An 18,729-nucleotide genomic window follows, 5' to 3' on the forward strand; every position below is an offset into this window, starting at 1 on the left:
CTTCAGCTAGAAGGATATCTGAATTACAGGCCTTTGTGGCAGGGGAGCCTTTCATCATCCTTCATGCGGACAGGGTGTAACTCAGGACCAATCCATCATTCATGCCCAAGGTGGTATCCAGTGTGGCTCTTAATCAGTCCATTCATTTGCTAACTTTCTTTCACAATCCACAGAACAAGGGAAAGCGGTTTCTGCATTCATTGGATGTACACAGACAACTTAGATTCTACTTGGACAGAACTAAATCTCGAAGAAAATCTGAACAACTGCTGGTAGCATTTGCTACAGGTGCAGAGGGGAAGGCTATTTCAAAGCAAACCATTTCTAAATGGATAAGCCATTGTATTCATTTCTGTTATAAGCACCATGGAAAACCTATCCCTCAGGGGATCAGATCTCATTCCACCAGGGCTGCATCTACTTCAGCAGCCTATCTCAGAGGTGTTCCTACCAGGGATATTCTAGAAGCTGCTACCTGGAGTTCAGTTCATACTTTCACCAAGCATTATCACTTACCAATTTTCTCTAAATCCAGAGCTGGCTTTGCCACTGCTGTTTTGCAGGGCCTTATAGCTGGTCCTAATTCTGTATAAATCCATCCTCCCAACCTTAGCTGTGGGAATCTACCCAAATGTAATGACTGCAACAGTGAAACACGATGAGCATAGTACAGTTGTGTACACTTACCATAAATGTAGATGTTCGAGTGTATTCACTATTGCAGTCCTGGTTACCCTCCCTCCAGCCCCCTGTTTTTCTTTTACTATACCGCTTCTTTCTTTTATGCTTAAAAGCCTTTTTTGGTGTATTTGCTTTTGTTTGGAGGTATATTTTTGTGTTTCTTATTTATATATATATATATATATATATATATATATATATATATATAGATATATATATATATAGATATATATATATATATATATAGATATTTTGCTTCCCATTTGGGGGGCACCTGACATCTGGGGCAAGAAAAAGTGATGTAATGGCATCGGCTGCATGTTTTATATCCCCTGATGACCTGACATCATGGACGAAGGGACGGCAACTGATGCAGGCCCCAAGACTTTGTTAATCAGGCCGAGTGAGGGCAACCTGCCAGCAGATTACCCAAATGTAATGACTGCAACAGTGAATATACTCTAACATCTACATTTATGGTAAGTGTACACAACTGTACTCTCCCCATCCAGTTATCCAGGTTACACTTAAAAAGGATTAATGGAGCCAGTGAGTCCAAGATTGCACTCCCCTGATCTTCAGGAGAGGAGTTTCTCCAGATCAATCATTGGTGACATCTACTCATTCATCTCCAAGTCTCCTGGAAGAAGATGACAGAATGTTAAAGATGTTTTTGTGAATGAAAACCCTCATTGGGATTATCCTGGTGCTGTCACCTGGTAAGGTACTGAGTACTGGCCAGTCATACTCCTCCACTTCCTTAATCCGTTCAGATCCACCCTTTGGATGCAGTGTTATTGGATCCGATTGGAACTGGAGCACCTTTGTCAGCAGTGGAGCTGCTGACAACTTTGACAGAGACTGTTTCCCTATCTGTTTCTGCACCATTGCCATCATATTGAGAGGAGAGACCAAGCCAAAGCTTCAGAACCAAGTTTTGGTGAGTGAGTTGGCATAAAGATTCTTGTAGCCTTCCCTGTCTCTTGAGGCTTCAGCCCTGGATAGCCCTGATCTGAGACTGGCTTCATGTCTGAGAGTCTTTGTATCGAGGGTTCACATTCTTCCTCAGATAGGAGGAAATCCTCAGTGCAGGTGGTGGCTTCGACCTTCTAGGCCTTTGAAAGGGTTTTGGCAAATTCCTAAGATAAGGTGTCGATAAGGTGTCCTCAACCAGTGCAGCTCCATCCAAGCCCAGATGGGTCTATTTCCTTACCTCATCATCTTGTCGGACAAAGGCAGTTGGTTCCAAAGGCTTCTGAGGAGATGTGCTTTGTCAATTTCCCTTATTCATAACCTTCTATTGGTCCTCCAGAAAGTCTCCACAGAAAGCAGATGTGCAAACAGAAGGACAGACTCTTCTACAGAGTCATTCACTGAAGTCACTGACTTAAAGGGAAGAGTTCTTGCTCCTTCTGTGAAGACATCACTCACCAAGAATCTGCAGGATGGTAAGACCCTCTCTGCAATGGGAGTCTGCTTCTCAACCCCTCAAAGATCCTTGTCTAGGAATCGGAGATTGAGGAAGAAGATGTGCTTCCAAAAATCAGAGTTCTTACCATGACTTCCAAGAATGATAGACCTTCCCTGGGCAAAGGTGGTGTTAATTCTAATGGGCGACACCCTAGAGGTAGCTGCAGATTGCATAACCAGGGCTTTCACAGTCCTCTTATGGAGAAAGCCTACCAGCACACCTGAAAAATTCCCCTACTGCTGCACTCGAAGTAGTTGGGGAGCACCCATCTTTGGATCCTCAAGCCTGGCACTGCATAACTTCAGATTCTTGGGTGCTAATGATAATTTCCAGAGGCTACTCAATTTCCTTTTCCCTTCCACCTGAGAAAAATAAAGTCCCTGATGTTCCACCTAGTCAGTGGGACTTGGCAGCCATAGAAATTTCAAAGATGCTAGAAAAGAGTCACCTAACCCGTCCCCCAAGACCAGTTAGAATCTGGAGTCAATTTGATATTCTTTGTAGTACCAGAGAAAATGGAGGACCTCAGACTTTTTTGGGTCTCTAAACCACTTTGTGAAACAGACAAAATTCCAGATGGTTACAATTCAGTCTATTTTTACCTCTGCTGAGGAAGGATGATTGGATGTGTTCCATAGATCTCCAGGATGCCTAGTATTCTGTCAAGATAGAAAAGCACTCCAGGAGATTTCCCTGCTTCCAGCTGAGACACAATCACTACCAGTTCTGAACACTGCCTTTCAGTTTCACCATAGCCCCCAGGGTATTCACCAAGATCATGGCATTGGTAGCAATGCACCTGCATTTGCTGGGGATCCAAGTCTTCATGTGCCTCGACAATTGGCTGCTGACTTCATGCTCTAAGCATCTACTGCTGTTACCTGAATGAAATGCTCCAGTTGTTACAAGACTTTGGGATAACTGTGCATCTATCAAAATGTCAAATGACATCCACTAACCTCCACTACTGTTTAGTATACCACATGTACCAAACCTGTGGATATTGCTAACCTGTTAGCTGACAGATTCTGTGAAAACTTCACTCCCCCTTCCCCACCACACTTGCCCCAAGGTATCCCTACCACCTGTTCTTTACCCCATATCAGTAAAGAGCAGGTCGTGAATGCCCTGTGTAAGGTCAAAAACACAGTATCTATGGGACCTGATAACATCCCAGGCTGTGTCCTACATGGGCTCAAACAAGAATTAGCAATGTCATTGAGTACTCTTTTCAGTCGTAGTCCAAGCACTGAGTTCATTCCAGCTGAATGGAAAAAAGCCACCGTAATCCCCTTGTCCAGAGGTGGTGCTTCCTCTGACCCTGGGAACTGTAGACCTATTAGACTGACTAGCCTTATCTGCAAGGCCATGGAGAGAATCATCATGGACCTTATCAACAAAGACATTGGTAATCTCCAAACACGTGACCCTACTCAGTTTGGATTTGTCAAAGGGCATGCCTGTTAAACCTGGTGGACTTCTTCGAGACAGTCACCAAGGCCTTTGATGAGGTGACATCTGTGTACACAGCCTACCTAGATTTAGCCAAGGCTTTTGATGCTATCCCCCACTCAGGTATAATTGACATTCATAATTGACATAATTGAAACTCATCCAACTAGATATCAACCCGTATATCATTAGATGGGTCACTAACTGGCTCACTGATAGAACTCATGTAGCCAAAATAGGGGAACCCACCTCTAACAGCAGACTTGTAACCAATGATGTTCCACAGGGATCAGTCCTGGGACCTCTACTGTTTGGAATCTATTTCTCTGAAGTGCAAGTTAAAACTGGGAGCGATTATAGAATCTCCAAACAATGTCAACATCCTACAAGAGGATGCTATACAAGCAAATGACTGGTGCAAAAGTCATGGCCTTAAACTCATTGCAAAAAAATGTATCATCATCCCGTTTGGTAAGAGTGATGTTCCAGATAACTATCTCATCAGTAACACCCTAAGTACGCACTCAGTGGTGAGAGACCTAGGCACACAAGTTGACAGCAACCTTACCTTTGATCATCATCTCCACAGTGGTAAGAAGGGCTTTCTGTAGTGCTCATAAGCAAGGGCATTGTCTCCAGAAAAAAAAGAAGCTACAACCTCCCTGTACTCTTCTCTCATCTGCCCAGTAATTGAGTACAATTCCCCTTTTAGAATGTACCTTTCCAAGCACCTGCAGCAATTGAAGAGACCACAAAGATTCCTCACAAGGAAAATTCACGGTCTTCAGCATCTTTCCTATGAGGATCGACCAAAATCACTGTCACTTTGTTATGTTTCATGCAGATTACTCAGAGGCGAACTCTGCCTTGCATACAAGGCAATTTATGACCCTGCTTTATTGGAAATAATGCATATGCATAAATAAAATGGTATATTGGTTACTCGCTCTAAAGGCCTTAACCTGGTGTGTAACAGTAGAACCTGCTGGAGGGGATAGATGGTCTCCCAGAGTTTGCCACACCTTTGGAACAGACTCACGCTTCATGCCAAGAATACCTCATTGTCTCTCTTCAAACGCAATCTGGACGATTGGATGGCTAACCATAAATTCACCCCAGGGGTCCCACCTATGTCTCTTTTGGACAGAGATGATAGGTGCTGATCATGGAAATAATGGTAAAACTTGGCTAGGCTTGTAGCCTAGTTAACCTCCTATGACTCCAACCCAGAATAGAGTTTGCAGGATGCCACCTAGATATCAATTTTCAGATAGTCAGCCTTCCTCTGTCCAGAGTTCTGTCACTTTGCCTCATACCCATACATGTCCTACAGCATCCTTCACTACCTGCAAGGTTAGTTCATCGTCTTTTAGGCCTAATGGCATCCCCAATTCTGATGAATCCTCTAACCAGTTACTATGAGGGAACTGCAATGGGCTTTAGCAGTGCAACGTTCTCAGTCTATTTATCCATTTGAATGCCAAGATTCAAATTAAAATAAAATAAACCAGACAAGAGCACAGCTGCGGCTACAATTCTTTATTCCACACCTTGGCTTCATCAGCCTTCAAAGGAATAATCTCATTACATTTAGTAGCCATTTTATATCCCTCTAATTGCAGTGCTAATTGATTAAATACATTCAGTTCCTTTTAATAATAACTTCAACTTCCCAAACCTTAAAGGTGCCTATCAGGTATTTGAAAAACATTACTCACATAATATAAATTAATTCCATTATTCCATTATTATCACTACTGGAGTTCCAATAGCAATTAATATAAATATTCCTATTTTCCTTGTCCCTGACAGTTCTGCAGAATATCCATCCTTAAATACTTCCATTATCAAATTCACATGCTCAGTTCTTTCTAATGCGAGTCCTGAAGCACTGCTATTTGCACTCTGCATTTCTTAATATAATTCTGTCTTTCCTTTGTGTCTATACCTTTGAGATCATTCACATACGCAGATAATATGGAAAGTGTCACCATTATGTTAAAAAGTCATTGATCCCACCTATTATATATGGCAGCTTTTTAAAATGTTTATTTCCAACTTTTGCACCCAGTCATGTTTGGCAGGCTAATCCTTTATACAGTTTTATTTTGTCATCAATACTGGAATCTGTCACTTTTACATTTACTTTTTCTTTTGATAAAACCTTCAAACAAAAAATAAAACACACCCCAGAAACACCACAGAACCTGTTAACCTATAAAGAAACACATAACTATGTACTTCTTCAAAAACTGAAGTTTAACCCTCCTAATAGGAACATTTGTGCCAAATACTTGCTAACACAGGCCCTAATTAACCTGATAATTGAGGTTATCTATGCTAAGACACATGGTTGCCTGTGCTTCTACTTACACTAATTGCTATCTGTTCTCTTTTTTTATCTTTGTCCCCCCATGTGAAAACTACTTGCATACTTTCAGAATTCATTACCTTTTACTCTCTAAGAAACCAGTGTTCTATCTTTAATTGCCCTTTTATGAGTGCCTCCATGGAAAAGTTAGAGAAAAAAGAAAAATGTAGTCCTCTGTTGCAGCCTGAAAGACCATCTGAAACATTTACTGCTAAAAGATGGCCTTTCATTATATTGTGTTGTCATATTTACTTGTTTCCACTTAAAATTGTTAGATTAAGCCAAGGGTCTCAATCCAGATATTCACCTATGCAAAAGGAGAAAACATATCAGCTCTACATATATTATAGTCTGTGTACTTTTATATCCCACCACCCACCTCAACGACCTAAGATTATAGATTATTAACTTAAGCATGCTTTATCTAGATTTTTTTCTGTTTTTGCACTGTAATACCTACATTTCTTAAATCCCCCCAAAAAAAAGAATGGAAGTGAAAGAAAAAATGTCATCTGTTTACTTTAATAACCTTATCGCATACAAGAACAATTAAAAATACTTTAATATGCAATTTTATTGTGAAAAGTTTCATAGAAACAATGTTAAAAAAATTACTTAGTTACCTTTTTCCTTCTTCCTCCCCTCAATGTCCTTCCAAACACTAATGGCATATAAAGTGAGGCAAATGCTTTTCAGTTTCTCACAAGTTTAACAAAGTCATAAGTCCACTCTTTCCACTTTATCTTGTACAGCCATGTTTCACAAATGCAATTGATGTTTCATTCTCCCATTTATTCACTAATTTCTGTGTTTCTGGTCTTCCTGTTCATCTCCATCTCCCAACTCCAGATTCTCGGTAACTGGTAAAGTCTCTCTGTGTGCTTTATTATCAGAAGAATGATGAGCAGAATCCCCTTCTGCTTGATGGCTGTTTTTTTTGACACACTTTTGCATTTCCTCCTTTGCCTGTTCGGCCTGTTTGTGGTGGGCTTCTAAGTAGGTGATATGAGATGGAGTATAGCTGGAGTATTTTTGAGTCTGTCTGTGTAAGGCATGTATTTGAGTCTTAGGATCCTCTTTGTGAAAAGTTTTTGTTGCCTCTCCAGTTGTTGTAGGTGTCTATTGAGTTACATGCCGAATGGGGAATTGTACTCTATAATGGGTCTAATGAGGGATGAGTAGAGAGGGATTATGACTTCTCTCTTCCTGGATGAGAAAACTTTTGTAATTAGGTGTGCCACATAGAAGGGCTTTCTAACTACAGTGGCAACATGGTTGTTGAAGGAGAGGTTGCTTTCTACCTGTGTCCCTAGATCTCTCATCACACCTTGGGAGTTGAGAGGGCTACTGTCAGTGTGATAGTTTGTGGGCACCATGTTTTTCCTGAAGGGGATGACTATGCACTTTTTAGCACTGAGCATAAGACCATGGTTCTGGTACCAGACATTAGTGTCTGTAAGGCCTTTTTGTAGGATGTCTACATCAACATGAGAATCAATAATAGCTCTCAGTTTGCAGTCATCCATGAATTTGGTTAACCTGAGTCCCTTGGTGTTGGCCTAAACTTCAAAGAAGTAGATACCGAACAGGAGGGAACCCAGGACAGATCCATGTGGGACTCCACTTGTAACTGCCCAGTAGTTGGATTTGGAGTCAGCTGCTTTCACCATATGGGTTCTGTCCATGAGCCAGATGGCAATCCATCTTATGAAGTAGGGGTTAATGCCTAGGTTAGTGAGTCTGTCAATGATACCTGAGTGGGGGATGGTGTCAAAGGCCTTGACTAGATCGAGGTAGGCTGTGTGGACTACCTTGCTTTCATCGACCGCTCTGGTGACAGATCGAAGAAGTCTGTCAGGTTGAGCAGACATGATCTGCCCTTTACAAACCCAAACTGCAAGGGGTCCAGGGTTTGAAGGTCCCCTATATCCCTGTTTATGAGGTCCATAATGATGCGCTCCATGGCCTTACAAATCAGGCTGTCAGGCTGATGGGGCTGTAGTTTCCAGAGTCAGTAGTTGCTCCCCCTTTGTGGAGTGGAATGACTGTAGTTGTGCGCCATTCGGTTGGAACAAAGCCTGAAGTGAGGCTGTGGTTTAACAAAGCACTCAGGTGTGGTGCCAGTTCCCTTTGTAATTCACGTAGAACACAGCCAGGTATATTATCAGGTCCCATGGAAGCTGTATTTTTGAGTTTGGATAGTGCGGCTTCTACCTGTGCAGCCATGATATTAGGGATTTGGCTTTCCTCTGGTATTGGGATGGGCCCTTTAGGGGTGAAGGAGGTAAAGTTTACACTGAATCTCTCGGCCAAGATATTGGCAATATCTGTTGGTTCAGTATAAGTGGTGCTGTTGTGCAGTAGTTCAGAGCACCTGTGCATATTGTTATGCAGATTCTTGACATAACTAAAGAATGCCTTGTGGTTATCTTTAGCGTCTGTAGTTATTTTGTTTTCATAACTAGCTTTGGTGGATTTGATGAGGAATCTCAGATTTTTGCTGAAACTTACAAGGGACTTTTTCCAGTCTTGGGACTTTACTCTTTTCTGCAACAGTTTTTTCCTTCTGTTGTAGAGTTTAATGGCAGGGGACCACCAGATTGCCTTCCTTTTTTTTTTTTGGAGGACAGGATTTTGGTTCTGTTTGGTATGGCCTGATCCATGCACTTGTGTAAATGCTCATATAGCACCTTGGTGTATGATTCAACAGCCATACATCCATTCCCCATTTGCATGGATGATGTAAAGTTTGACACTTCTGTCTTTAAAAGCTCAAAATTGTCTTTGGAGAAGTTCTTCACTGTGGTTTCCTTCATGGGGGAGTGAGGGTGGGATTTGGATATTGACTGTGATTAACTTGTGGTCAGATCGAACAAGGGAGGAGTTGATTACTGGTGTAGAGCAATAGTCCCCCATGTTTGTAATGACCAGGTCAAGAATGTTTCTACCTCTGGTAGGGGTGAGAATGAGTTGGTTCAGGGCATTGGGATGAATGAATTCCAGAAATCATTGGGCAATTGAGTTGGAACAGGAGTAATTTTCCCAGCTAATGGAGGGGTAGTTAGTCTCCCAGTGTAAGTGTATTAGGTTGAACCTTAATGCTTTCTAAAGTGTTCAGGAATGCAGAGTGGGAGTCTTGGGACATTGTGGGGGATCTATAGCAGGCTACAACCTGGATTGCAGTTTTATCTAGTGTTAATTGTACCTGTAGTATCTCTGATGCATTATGTTGGGCAACCAGTCTAGAGGTGTGCATATCCTTTATGAAGATGGATACACCTTCCTACCTAAACATATCCTCCTACATACAGGACAATCTTAACATGCAGATGAATTGCATGTACTGCATTGTACAGTCTCTAACCAAGGATGGCTAGAAGTGCACCCCAGGGTTATTGTGCATGTCTCTGCTCTGTTTGGGAGGTGATCACTCTTAAGGGCTTTGAAGGGATTGCAAGCAGTTCTAAGTGGATTTACTTAAGGGTGTATACATCTCAGCATTTTACAGATCCTGTGATCACTTGCCTAATGTTGTCCCCATGTTCCTATATTCCTAAAGTGTTTTGGAGTATAGCCAAACTTTCCACTTGTACTATAATGGTGCACTGATACTATAATGGCACAATGAAGCAAGTGAGAAGCATGACTCTTAACTCATGCAACCTGATTGTTTGGCCTGAGTTTATTACTATTTGCTAACCTGGTAGGTGGACTGGTATGTTGACCAGCCTTCGATCTTGAGGGGGTTCCTTTTTAAACGAGTTCGTCATTAAAGCCATATTTGTCATTGTGCATTCAAAAGCATTTTTTAATCAAAGGAAATTTGCACACCTCCTGCGACACCTTGATGAAGGGAGGTTTGGAAATGTCTTTGCACACATACTCTGAAAGTCATTGTCCACAGTCATGAATGTTTCTTTAAAGCAGTATAACCTTTACTGTTAGTAAAACAGTGTAGCAGATTTCACTCAGCAAATGGCACACCTTCATAAAACACAAAGTACCTTTAAACAACTGCCTTACTGTCTGAGAGCCATCAATGACTGTAATATATTGTCTCAGCAGGCTCAGACTTAGTGTACCACTTGCAGTCAGGGAGAAAGCCAAATCTCATTCATTCTCTGTTGTTTACTTTATCATATTCAGGGTTGCTGGGATCCAAAGTCTGTCAAGGCAAGTATAATGCAGAGGAAAAAATGTCCTGATTAGGAAGATAGTCATCTCAGGCCACTCTCACAGATGCACACAAATATACTTGCAACTTGGGGCTGCCAGATGTTCATAATTCACTGCTGCAGCACGGAATGTTGGGTTTCCTGGCAGTAGAAACCATCTGGCCTGATGCCTGAAACTCTTCACACTTTCCCGTCCAATCCTACTGAACTGCCTTCCACACTGACATCAGTGGTATACAGGAGCATCAGTCTGAATCGCCTTCAAATCTTTCTTGTTACAATTTAATGAACATCTTGAGTGCTGTGTTGTCAGTCCATTGAGTCAGCCTGAATCCAGAGTTTGCAGAAATGTACCTCAGGGAATGAGCCTCATCTTTGCCCGTTACTGTTGTTTTTTGTTGATAATATTTGTAGATGTCTGGTAATTAGGTGAACATTTTTTAGGTGGAGTAAGCAGGTACCACACAAAGATTTCCATAACCTGGGTCCAGAACATATGCCCACTGTTCCACAGTGTGCCTTATTTAGTGAAAGAACTGTAACGCATAGGATGGAATCTCCCCACAAATATTTATTGCTGAAAAAGATGCAAGTCTGGTCTTAGTTTACCAAGTCATCTGCTGGGCCTTCCTCCATAGTCTGATGTTATGCAGAAGAATAAGAAATTTTAAGAGAAGTACCCAAAGGAGAAGAGAATCTGGAAGGCATATCGGAATTTGACATCCTCCCTCAGCTCCGACACCAGTGTTGATGTGGACCCATCACGGCCATTGTATCCAGCATCTGCTTCTGCTGAGGCCTCTGGTACAATCCCTCAGGAGGTCATCATGCCTGCAACTACTAGCACATTCTCAGAAGCTGAAACCTCTATGTTGTCAGTTGGTTCTGAGGTCCCCCTTACAAGTCACAGGATCCAATGTCTACATTGTTATTAGCATAGGGAAGGGTGACATCCCCAGCATCCCAATACTTGTTTGTACAAGAAGAGGTCGAAGGAAACTAGATTGAGGCCTACAAGGTGAGGTGCACTTCTAAGTGCAGGTTAAATATCCTTCAAGTCTAAACAGTCATTGGTAAACTTGTGACAGCCTGGTCTGAGTGGTCCCCTCCCTCCCCCATCCAGGTTCTTTCACATGATCTCTTAAGTTGTCTCAGGATTTAATGGATTTTATAGGGTTCGTTTCGCACAAAGACTTGTACAAGAATCCAGTTGCTGATCCAACAGTGGTGCTCATGTATTCCAGAAAGGAATCAAACATGGCTGCATAGAAGAATCCCACATCCAATGACAGGAAGAGTAGGAATACGCAAGCATTTTGGGGAAAAAGGTCTATACCTCGGCTATCCTGGCTTTTACAGCAATTAAACTATGTCTCACATGTTAAAGTTTTAGGAATACATCTTAGATCAGCTGGACAGAATGCAGAGGACAGAAAGACAATGGCCTAAGAAGGCAGATGCCCAGCTTATTCAACCTCAGTGTGCAGGTTACCAGGTAATCCAGTAAATGTTAAAATATCCTACCAGACAGTTGCTACATGGGGTCTGTGTTTAGGTGATATGCCTGTCTGAGGACTCCACCTGTACTGGAGTTTGTAAAATCAGAACTACTTGATGCCACACTGGATAAAGAGCTTCTCTTTGGATCCCCAGCTGAAAAAATGTTTGAAAAACTGGATGAAAAGGGGAAACTATGCTGTACAAGCTCCAAGTTATGACAGAGACTGCCTATGTAAGGGCTGGCCCCCCCTGCTATTTTAGACATGTGAAGACTTAACCTGAAAAGGGAAGAGAAGGCTGCTACAGATAGAAGTGTCAAGCTGATCAGAGAGGAAAGCCTGGAGTACTTTGTGGGCCATGGCATGTGCAGGGAGCAGTTATGATTCAGAAGAGCACACTTCTTCCCCTCCCTTATCCCCCCCCCCAACACACACATTTCCATCTCCCTCAAGGATAGGAGTGAGAAGTTGGTTTTATTTGTGAAGCAGTGGGAGGCAATCACACAGGAAAAGTGGGTATTGCTGATAATAAAAGATGGTTACAGGTTACATTTCTAGAAAAAGCCAAGATTTCTAAGCATTCTTCCTGTTTCCAAACAACCAACAGCATCTTTTATCTCCAGAAATACAAACCTTTCTATCCCAGGAAACCATAAAAAGGTTTCGGAAAAAAGAAAAAGGGTCTGGGTTCTGCTCCAGACTATAGTCCCAAGAAAAGAAGGAACATAGAGGCACATTTTGGACCTCTTCAGACTGGACAAGTTTCTGCGAGTTCCAAAGTTCAAAATCCTGTCTTTGCATAGCCTTCTGCCCTTGCTTTTTCCATGGGCATTCATGGTGGCCTCCACTGTATCACCCGCATACCTCTAGCTTGGGTGAGTAACTAGTTTAGTCCATCTGAATCTTTCTTACCTACCAATTGAGCAAGTATACTCCTTCTGAAGGTTCTGCAGCAGCCCAGATAAACAGTTTTTAGGGTTCCTCTAATTATGAGCATCACACTGGTGAGGAGTCATTCCCTGGTGAGCCATACTGAGGGAGCAAATCTGCTCCTACCAGGCAAGACTGATCCAAAGATGGTACCTACTGACACCCTTTTCCTGCCTCTGTTGTCCCAGAATCAGTGTGTAGGAAGCCTGCTGGGCGTGAAGAGGGAAGGGATAAGGAGCTGTGGAAGTTGGGTGGGCTGTTGGGCTTCTGCAGGCAGGACTAATGCATCAGTGATGCAACAGTGAATCTACTCAAACATATACAGTTATGGCAAGTTCCTATCTTTCACCACCTCAATTTCTTTGGATGTGGAAGGAGAGTCATGGCAAAATCCTAAACCGATACAGGGATCACATACAAAATCTGCAAAGAAGACATCACAGTTGAGAACTAAACGAGAAAAACAGGCAATGTCAGATAACAAGACTAACGTGTTACACTTGACAAACGAATCGAGTAGCCCAAAACATACTTTGTGCATAACAGATGCATACTTGCATCCTAGAATATATACTTAATTCATTCCAGAAGCTCCTGAATAACAACAGACACTTTGCACTGCGCGGGGTGACGATGCACACATCGAAGTTAGGAAACTTCAGGGACCATTATTGTACTTTATACTGTTTCTACAAGTTGTCATTTTATATTCTATTTTATATACTAAAACATGATAGTGAAAGAATATTCTGCTGTTAAGCTGTAAAGATGAAAATGAAAACTTGTTTGAAACCATAAAATGATGCTGTAAATATTCCAGCCATTGTATAACTTAATAGCATGCTCTTTGACTAATAATGCTGATGATAAATGAGCACTGTGTTAATATAGGACAAATGTGGTCATACTCTATGAATCTATAGCTGGAAAAGGTTATTACACCAGTCCACCTGGCTGGTAACAAATGTAAAATCAAATGCAGTAAAAATACAATGTGTTAGTCTTATTCATATGACATAACAGTCTGTCTAAATATAAAAGGGTAAAATATGTCCATGTCTTGCACCGATTTAGTCTTTTTTGCTGTGACCAGGCAAAATAAGAAAACTGATCAACCAGCAAATTGTCCACTATGTTAAGCACAGTCGCCAGGCATGCAGTTTCCTTTTTTCACCAGATACTGAAATAATTTCTTCATTTTTTACTGCACAGCTGTTGACACATGGTGAACAATGAGGGACAATGTCCACTACAGTTGTCCATAGTTGAACCAATGCATCCCACTAGGATTGCCTGGTGTTGTTTTCCACGTAATGTCACTATTTACTGTTCTCCATTTTGTAGGATGGTAAAGAAGACAGTGGTCACCCCTTCCCCATGAAGAGGAGGGCACTGTCTGTCAGGATGCATCTACTTCCACTGTAAAGGCTCTGGTGTCTTGAACTCATTTTCAAACCTAGCTCCTGAGCATTAATACTGGTAGATACCCTTCTATATCATGAGCATTAACACTAGTAGTTCTTTAGCTCTATCCATGGGCCAGCTTTTTCTCATGGTAGAAGTTGATTAGAAGCATTGCTTTTTAACTCCAACAGATAAGTAACTGAAAGTTCCTTTTGATGTGATACTTTCAGTCTGTACACTTGGTGGTTATCTAGAGCACTGGAAAGCATTGATGAGGTGCAAGTGCAATGCACAACCTTGTCTAACCCGGGTATGAAAGCAGCATTGCACGTGCAAGCAAAGTTGTGTATTGCAAACATATGCATATCAAACATACTCGCTCATGTGCAAACATGTGTCCATGCATATGCAGCTCCATACATACTTCAGGCACATATACATACTATGAAATGTGTATGCATGTACACATAACATCTCTATGCAACAATGCTGTCTGTACATGCTCACGTGCACATGCAAAATAAAGGAACTTGAGAAGTGACTTTCCAATACCCATTTGTCACTGCTTAGGAACCAGCACAGGGTGTCATGTGTACAGCATTACAGCTCTGACACGTCAGATGAAAGGAAAAGGAGTTTGGTTTGTTCAGGATCTTCTCCTGGCACTGGATAGGAATACAGGTGCTGCCACTTGGCACACAGAATAGCCATATCTCTACATCATCATGGTATGACATGCACTCCAAACACCAAGTCCTGGTTCTGCTGCTAAAGGTTACTGCAGTATTATGCAGATTTGCATATACATCATGTGCACATTGTGGGAACCACAATGATATGAAACGTTTGTGGTCTAAGTGAAGACATGGAGCAGATGAAATGCAGTGCTCTGGAAAAGTTGTAGGTTAGGAAGAACCACCCAGCTGTAATAGCAATGTCCATTGTAGTGGTCCATCTAAGGTTTGAACCAGTGCACCCCACTTTGACTGCCTGGTATTACTCTTCGTATAATATCACTATTTATTGTTCTGTCTAGTGAAAGAAAATGATGGAAACATTTATTTTCATTAGAAATGGACATCATTCTTAAATTAAATCTGATGTATTTAAGAGCAGTAGAAAAGGTAACAAGTGGGCAGAACTGGAATTGTAACAGTGGACTCTGGCATCCAGACCAGCGCACACTTTGTGCTGCCCTCCCTGAAATGTAAAATAGGTATAACACATAATGAGAAGCTGATCGTTCATACAAGCTGAGGCTCTGCCCTCGCTAGCCGTGCCCTTCGTACAGCTCTCAAAGAAGATAGTAGTGACCCTCGCTAGCCGTGCCCTTCGTACAGCTCTCAAAGAAGATAGTAGTGACCCTCGCTAGCCATGCCCTTCGTACAGCTCTCAAAGAAGATAGTAGTGACCCTCGCTAGCCGTGCCCTTCGTACAGCTCTCAAAGAAGATAGTAGTGACCCTCGCTAGCCGTGCCCTTCGTACAGCTCTCAAAGAAGATAGTAGTGACCCTCGCTAGCCGTGCCCTTCGTACAGCTCTCAAAGAAGATAGTAGTGACCCTCGCTAGCCGTGCCCTTCGTACAGCTCTCAAAGAAGATAGTAGTGACCCTCGCTAGCCGTGCCCTTCGTACAGCTCTCAAAGAAGATAGTAGTGAACATAAGTGGCGCATGGAAAGGGAAACACAACGGAGGACATGCGGAGAATTAAATGGAGGAAACTGCCAAGCTGCATAAATGCACTACTGTTCACTGGTTAGTCTTCGCTTACCAGCAAATTTCAGTTAGGTATAATAGTATGTCTAAGTCCTTGAAGCTTATAAATCCACTTTAAGCTTCGTACAAAGACTTAATTATTTAAATATGGTGTCTTGGGGCTGGAGACAGTGGTAAAGCCCCCCCCCCCCCCCCCAACACAAAAGTAAAAATCTTTAAAAAAAACAGGCTGTCAGGTCATTGCAGTCACATAAACTGTGCATTCTACTTCCAGAAGGTTCACCTTTAATTAATCTGTTTACTGTGTGTTGGCTACACTATGAAAAGTTGCCTGCCCACCCCAACCCTTTGTGCACATTTCATTTTGTAAAATATGCTTAATGAACTGACCGTTAAAACATCTGGATGTTGCCTGCTAAATGTTCCCTTTACTCTAGTTTTGCAGTACAGATGTTGCAGTAGTAAGATCTTTACCTTATTCATTTTATAGCTCACAGTTTTTCACAGGGACAGTAAGTGCAAATGTTCCCTTAACTATTTAAATTTTGTGAAACAAATAAAGCATGTTATCCTTTCACTTTGGTATGCATTTCATGGCCAGACCCTTTCAGTTAGACCACTGTGGGCAGGATAAACAGTGTGCTAATAACTGCAGGTTGCTTGTGTCAGAGCTTCTGCAACAGATGACGAAGAGCTTAGAGAAGATGGGAAATGAGATTACACAGGCTAATTTAAGTGTTTTAATCTGCAAAAGGACATGCTGCTGAAAAAAAATCTTCATATTTCCTAGCTCAGCGGAATGTATGTGTTTAGGGAGGGCAATTCTAGTTTATGCCTGGTTACTCTGTTTGCCGAACTCACTTCTAGCCACAGTGCACCCCAACCCCCTCTTCTAGAAATAACTAGAGCAAATTCCTCTGAGAAACGCTGAAGACTGTACTCTAGGTTCATGTCCTTACATTGTACATCACAGCAAAAAAAAAAAAAAAATGGCCTATAGAAATTGTTCCCACTACTCCCCAGTACAGTGGGCATCTGATGAATGCTGAGTCTCAGAGGTGCCAGGCACAGACATGAAGAAAAGTTACTGGTATATTAAATCAAGTTGCTTTGTCATCTATCATATCATCAGACTTTATATGTGACAGCTTTTTGTCATAAAATGAAATTTGCTGGTTTTATTATTTCTTGAACATTTCACACACCATTCTTTAATGTTGGAAAAGTTCCCGTTTGCCACCATACAGCAGAGCTACTCTAATGCTAAATACGTTCATTTACACAATCTAATTAAACTATAGTGCTAGCCATCCCTAAGCAATAAACTGACTTTTAGAAGAATCTCTCTAGTCCCTAAGAAACAACAGAGAAGCACCCATACTAAGCAGATGCCCCTTTAGTCTCGCAGGATGGGAGTGGGCCTTTTCCAAATTAGTCCCACTGTCTGCAGTCATGTAGCAAGAGAAACAGGCAATCTGAAACTCTGAAGGGCTTTCAAATAAAACTGAAAGATTGCTTGTAAAACAAGGGTGAAATGAACTTGCATCTGCATATACATCTATACAGGCACTTTTGATGTGTTGATAAAATATTAGATTCTTGTGTCAAGGATATATATTGTATATCCTACATAAATAGTGATAAATTCTCATGCAGGAGACTGCTTCAAAATGTCTGTTATCAACTGTTCAGGGCTGTTATTTGTAAATATGTGATAGTATTTATAAATACGTTGTGCTGATATTCTATGTGCCATATGCAGTTTTGCAATGATACTTCCTGTACCTATTTTTGCTCAAAGGAAGAGCACTGATTGAAGCTGAAAAGGGTCAAATAACCAGTCTACTTATCTGGTCAACAAAAGCAAAATAAATTTAGGAAGTGCAACCAGGAAGTGAGGCTTGTGATCTGTAGCTTGGGGTTCCTGATAGATTTATCCTTTAGCAAAAACAGAGTAATCAAGTGTCAGTGAAATCAGCCAGATGAAATGGGGAGAGAGGAGAGTTGTATATTTGTATGGGGGGGGGGGGGGGCTTGGCAACAGTAACAGCTGCTGCAGATGTTGTTGCATGCTTCACTTAACTAGCATTGCATAATTCATGCATGTCTACATTTTTTTGCAGTTACATTCCAAAGTAAGCTCACAGCTGCAGTTATCATTATGTCATTATCAGGGGAAGGAATTGGGTTTTTAAGACCAAATACTCCTACTGTTGTAACATCAACATACTTTTCCCAGCTGGAGAAATGTAATTCAGAATAGATGATAGAAATGTGTTTGGAAAACTGTTGAAAACCACATATTTCCTGTACAGAATGACATGTACAATTGTCCAACCTTATGCCATAAATATGCATTTGTTAGGGTACACATTATTATTTCTTACTTGGTATCTTATTTTTCTTCCTTGCTTATGCAGTGTGACATTACGTTGTCCCCAGTGGAACTTAGCAGTGGCAAGAGTGTTGTGTCCCCCGAGAGTGAAAAGGAAAGCCCGCTTGACAACATCCCTCTCAGTGAGGCGGACAAGGTAGCAGTTCTTGCCCTGATCCGAGAAGAGGTAATGCAAAAATTCTTTGTTTTGGCACCCCTTGCCTTTTGGAAGAATTACTCTTACCATAGAATGGGGAGGGGTCCTTATCAAAAGAAGCACTTTCTACTACCAGTAACTAACTCCATCAGTCAGCAAGTGGGTTAAACAGTGTACATGAAAGACTAGTGTTTATTAATATTGAAAGCTAAACTTGTGCATAATTCATATAAAACTATACCGTCATTACAGAATGTAGCCTATATTTTGCTTTTTAGGTTATATGCAGAAAAGTATGTTGTGATGTTTTGCTGTTTATTTAAAATTTAAGTTATTTAAATTGTAATGACAGAAGATATAATAATTGCAGTGAGCTTGCATTTCATTTTAGTCAAGTATTCTGGTGTAAGGATTTTTTGGTGCACAATACGCAGATAGGACAAAAGAGTCAGACATGGTCTACAAACAGTTAAAATTTTCCTGGAACAGCAGGCATTTTTT

The 18,729-nt window shown here is 41.4% G+C and overlaps 1 protein-coding gene across 4 annotated transcripts in view; it reads left to right on the forward strand.

Moving 5' to 3' along the window:
• The window catches only part of TACC1 (transforming acidic coiled-coil containing protein 1), a 981,198-nt gene that overhangs the window by 846,778 nt on the left and 115,691 nt on the right, over positions 1–18,729 (forward strand). For all 4 annotated transcript variants that reach the window (XM_044084331.1, XM_044084330.1, XM_044084328.1 and 1 more), the window contains one exon: positions 18,118–18,258. In XM_044084331.1, the coding sequence (XP_043940266.1) occupies positions 18,118–18,258 (141 nt within the window). The remainder of the gene's footprint in view (positions 1–18,117; positions 18,259–18,729) is intronic.

The sequence above is a fragment of the Protopterus annectens genome, chromosome 9.part0 (genome assembly GCF_019279795.1).
Source record: "Protopterus annectens isolate FY-2018-M chromosome 9.part0, PAN1.0, whole genome shotgun sequence".
NCBI classification, from domain to species: domain Eukaryota; kingdom Metazoa; phylum Chordata; order Ceratodontiformes; family Protopteridae; genus Protopterus; species Protopterus annectens.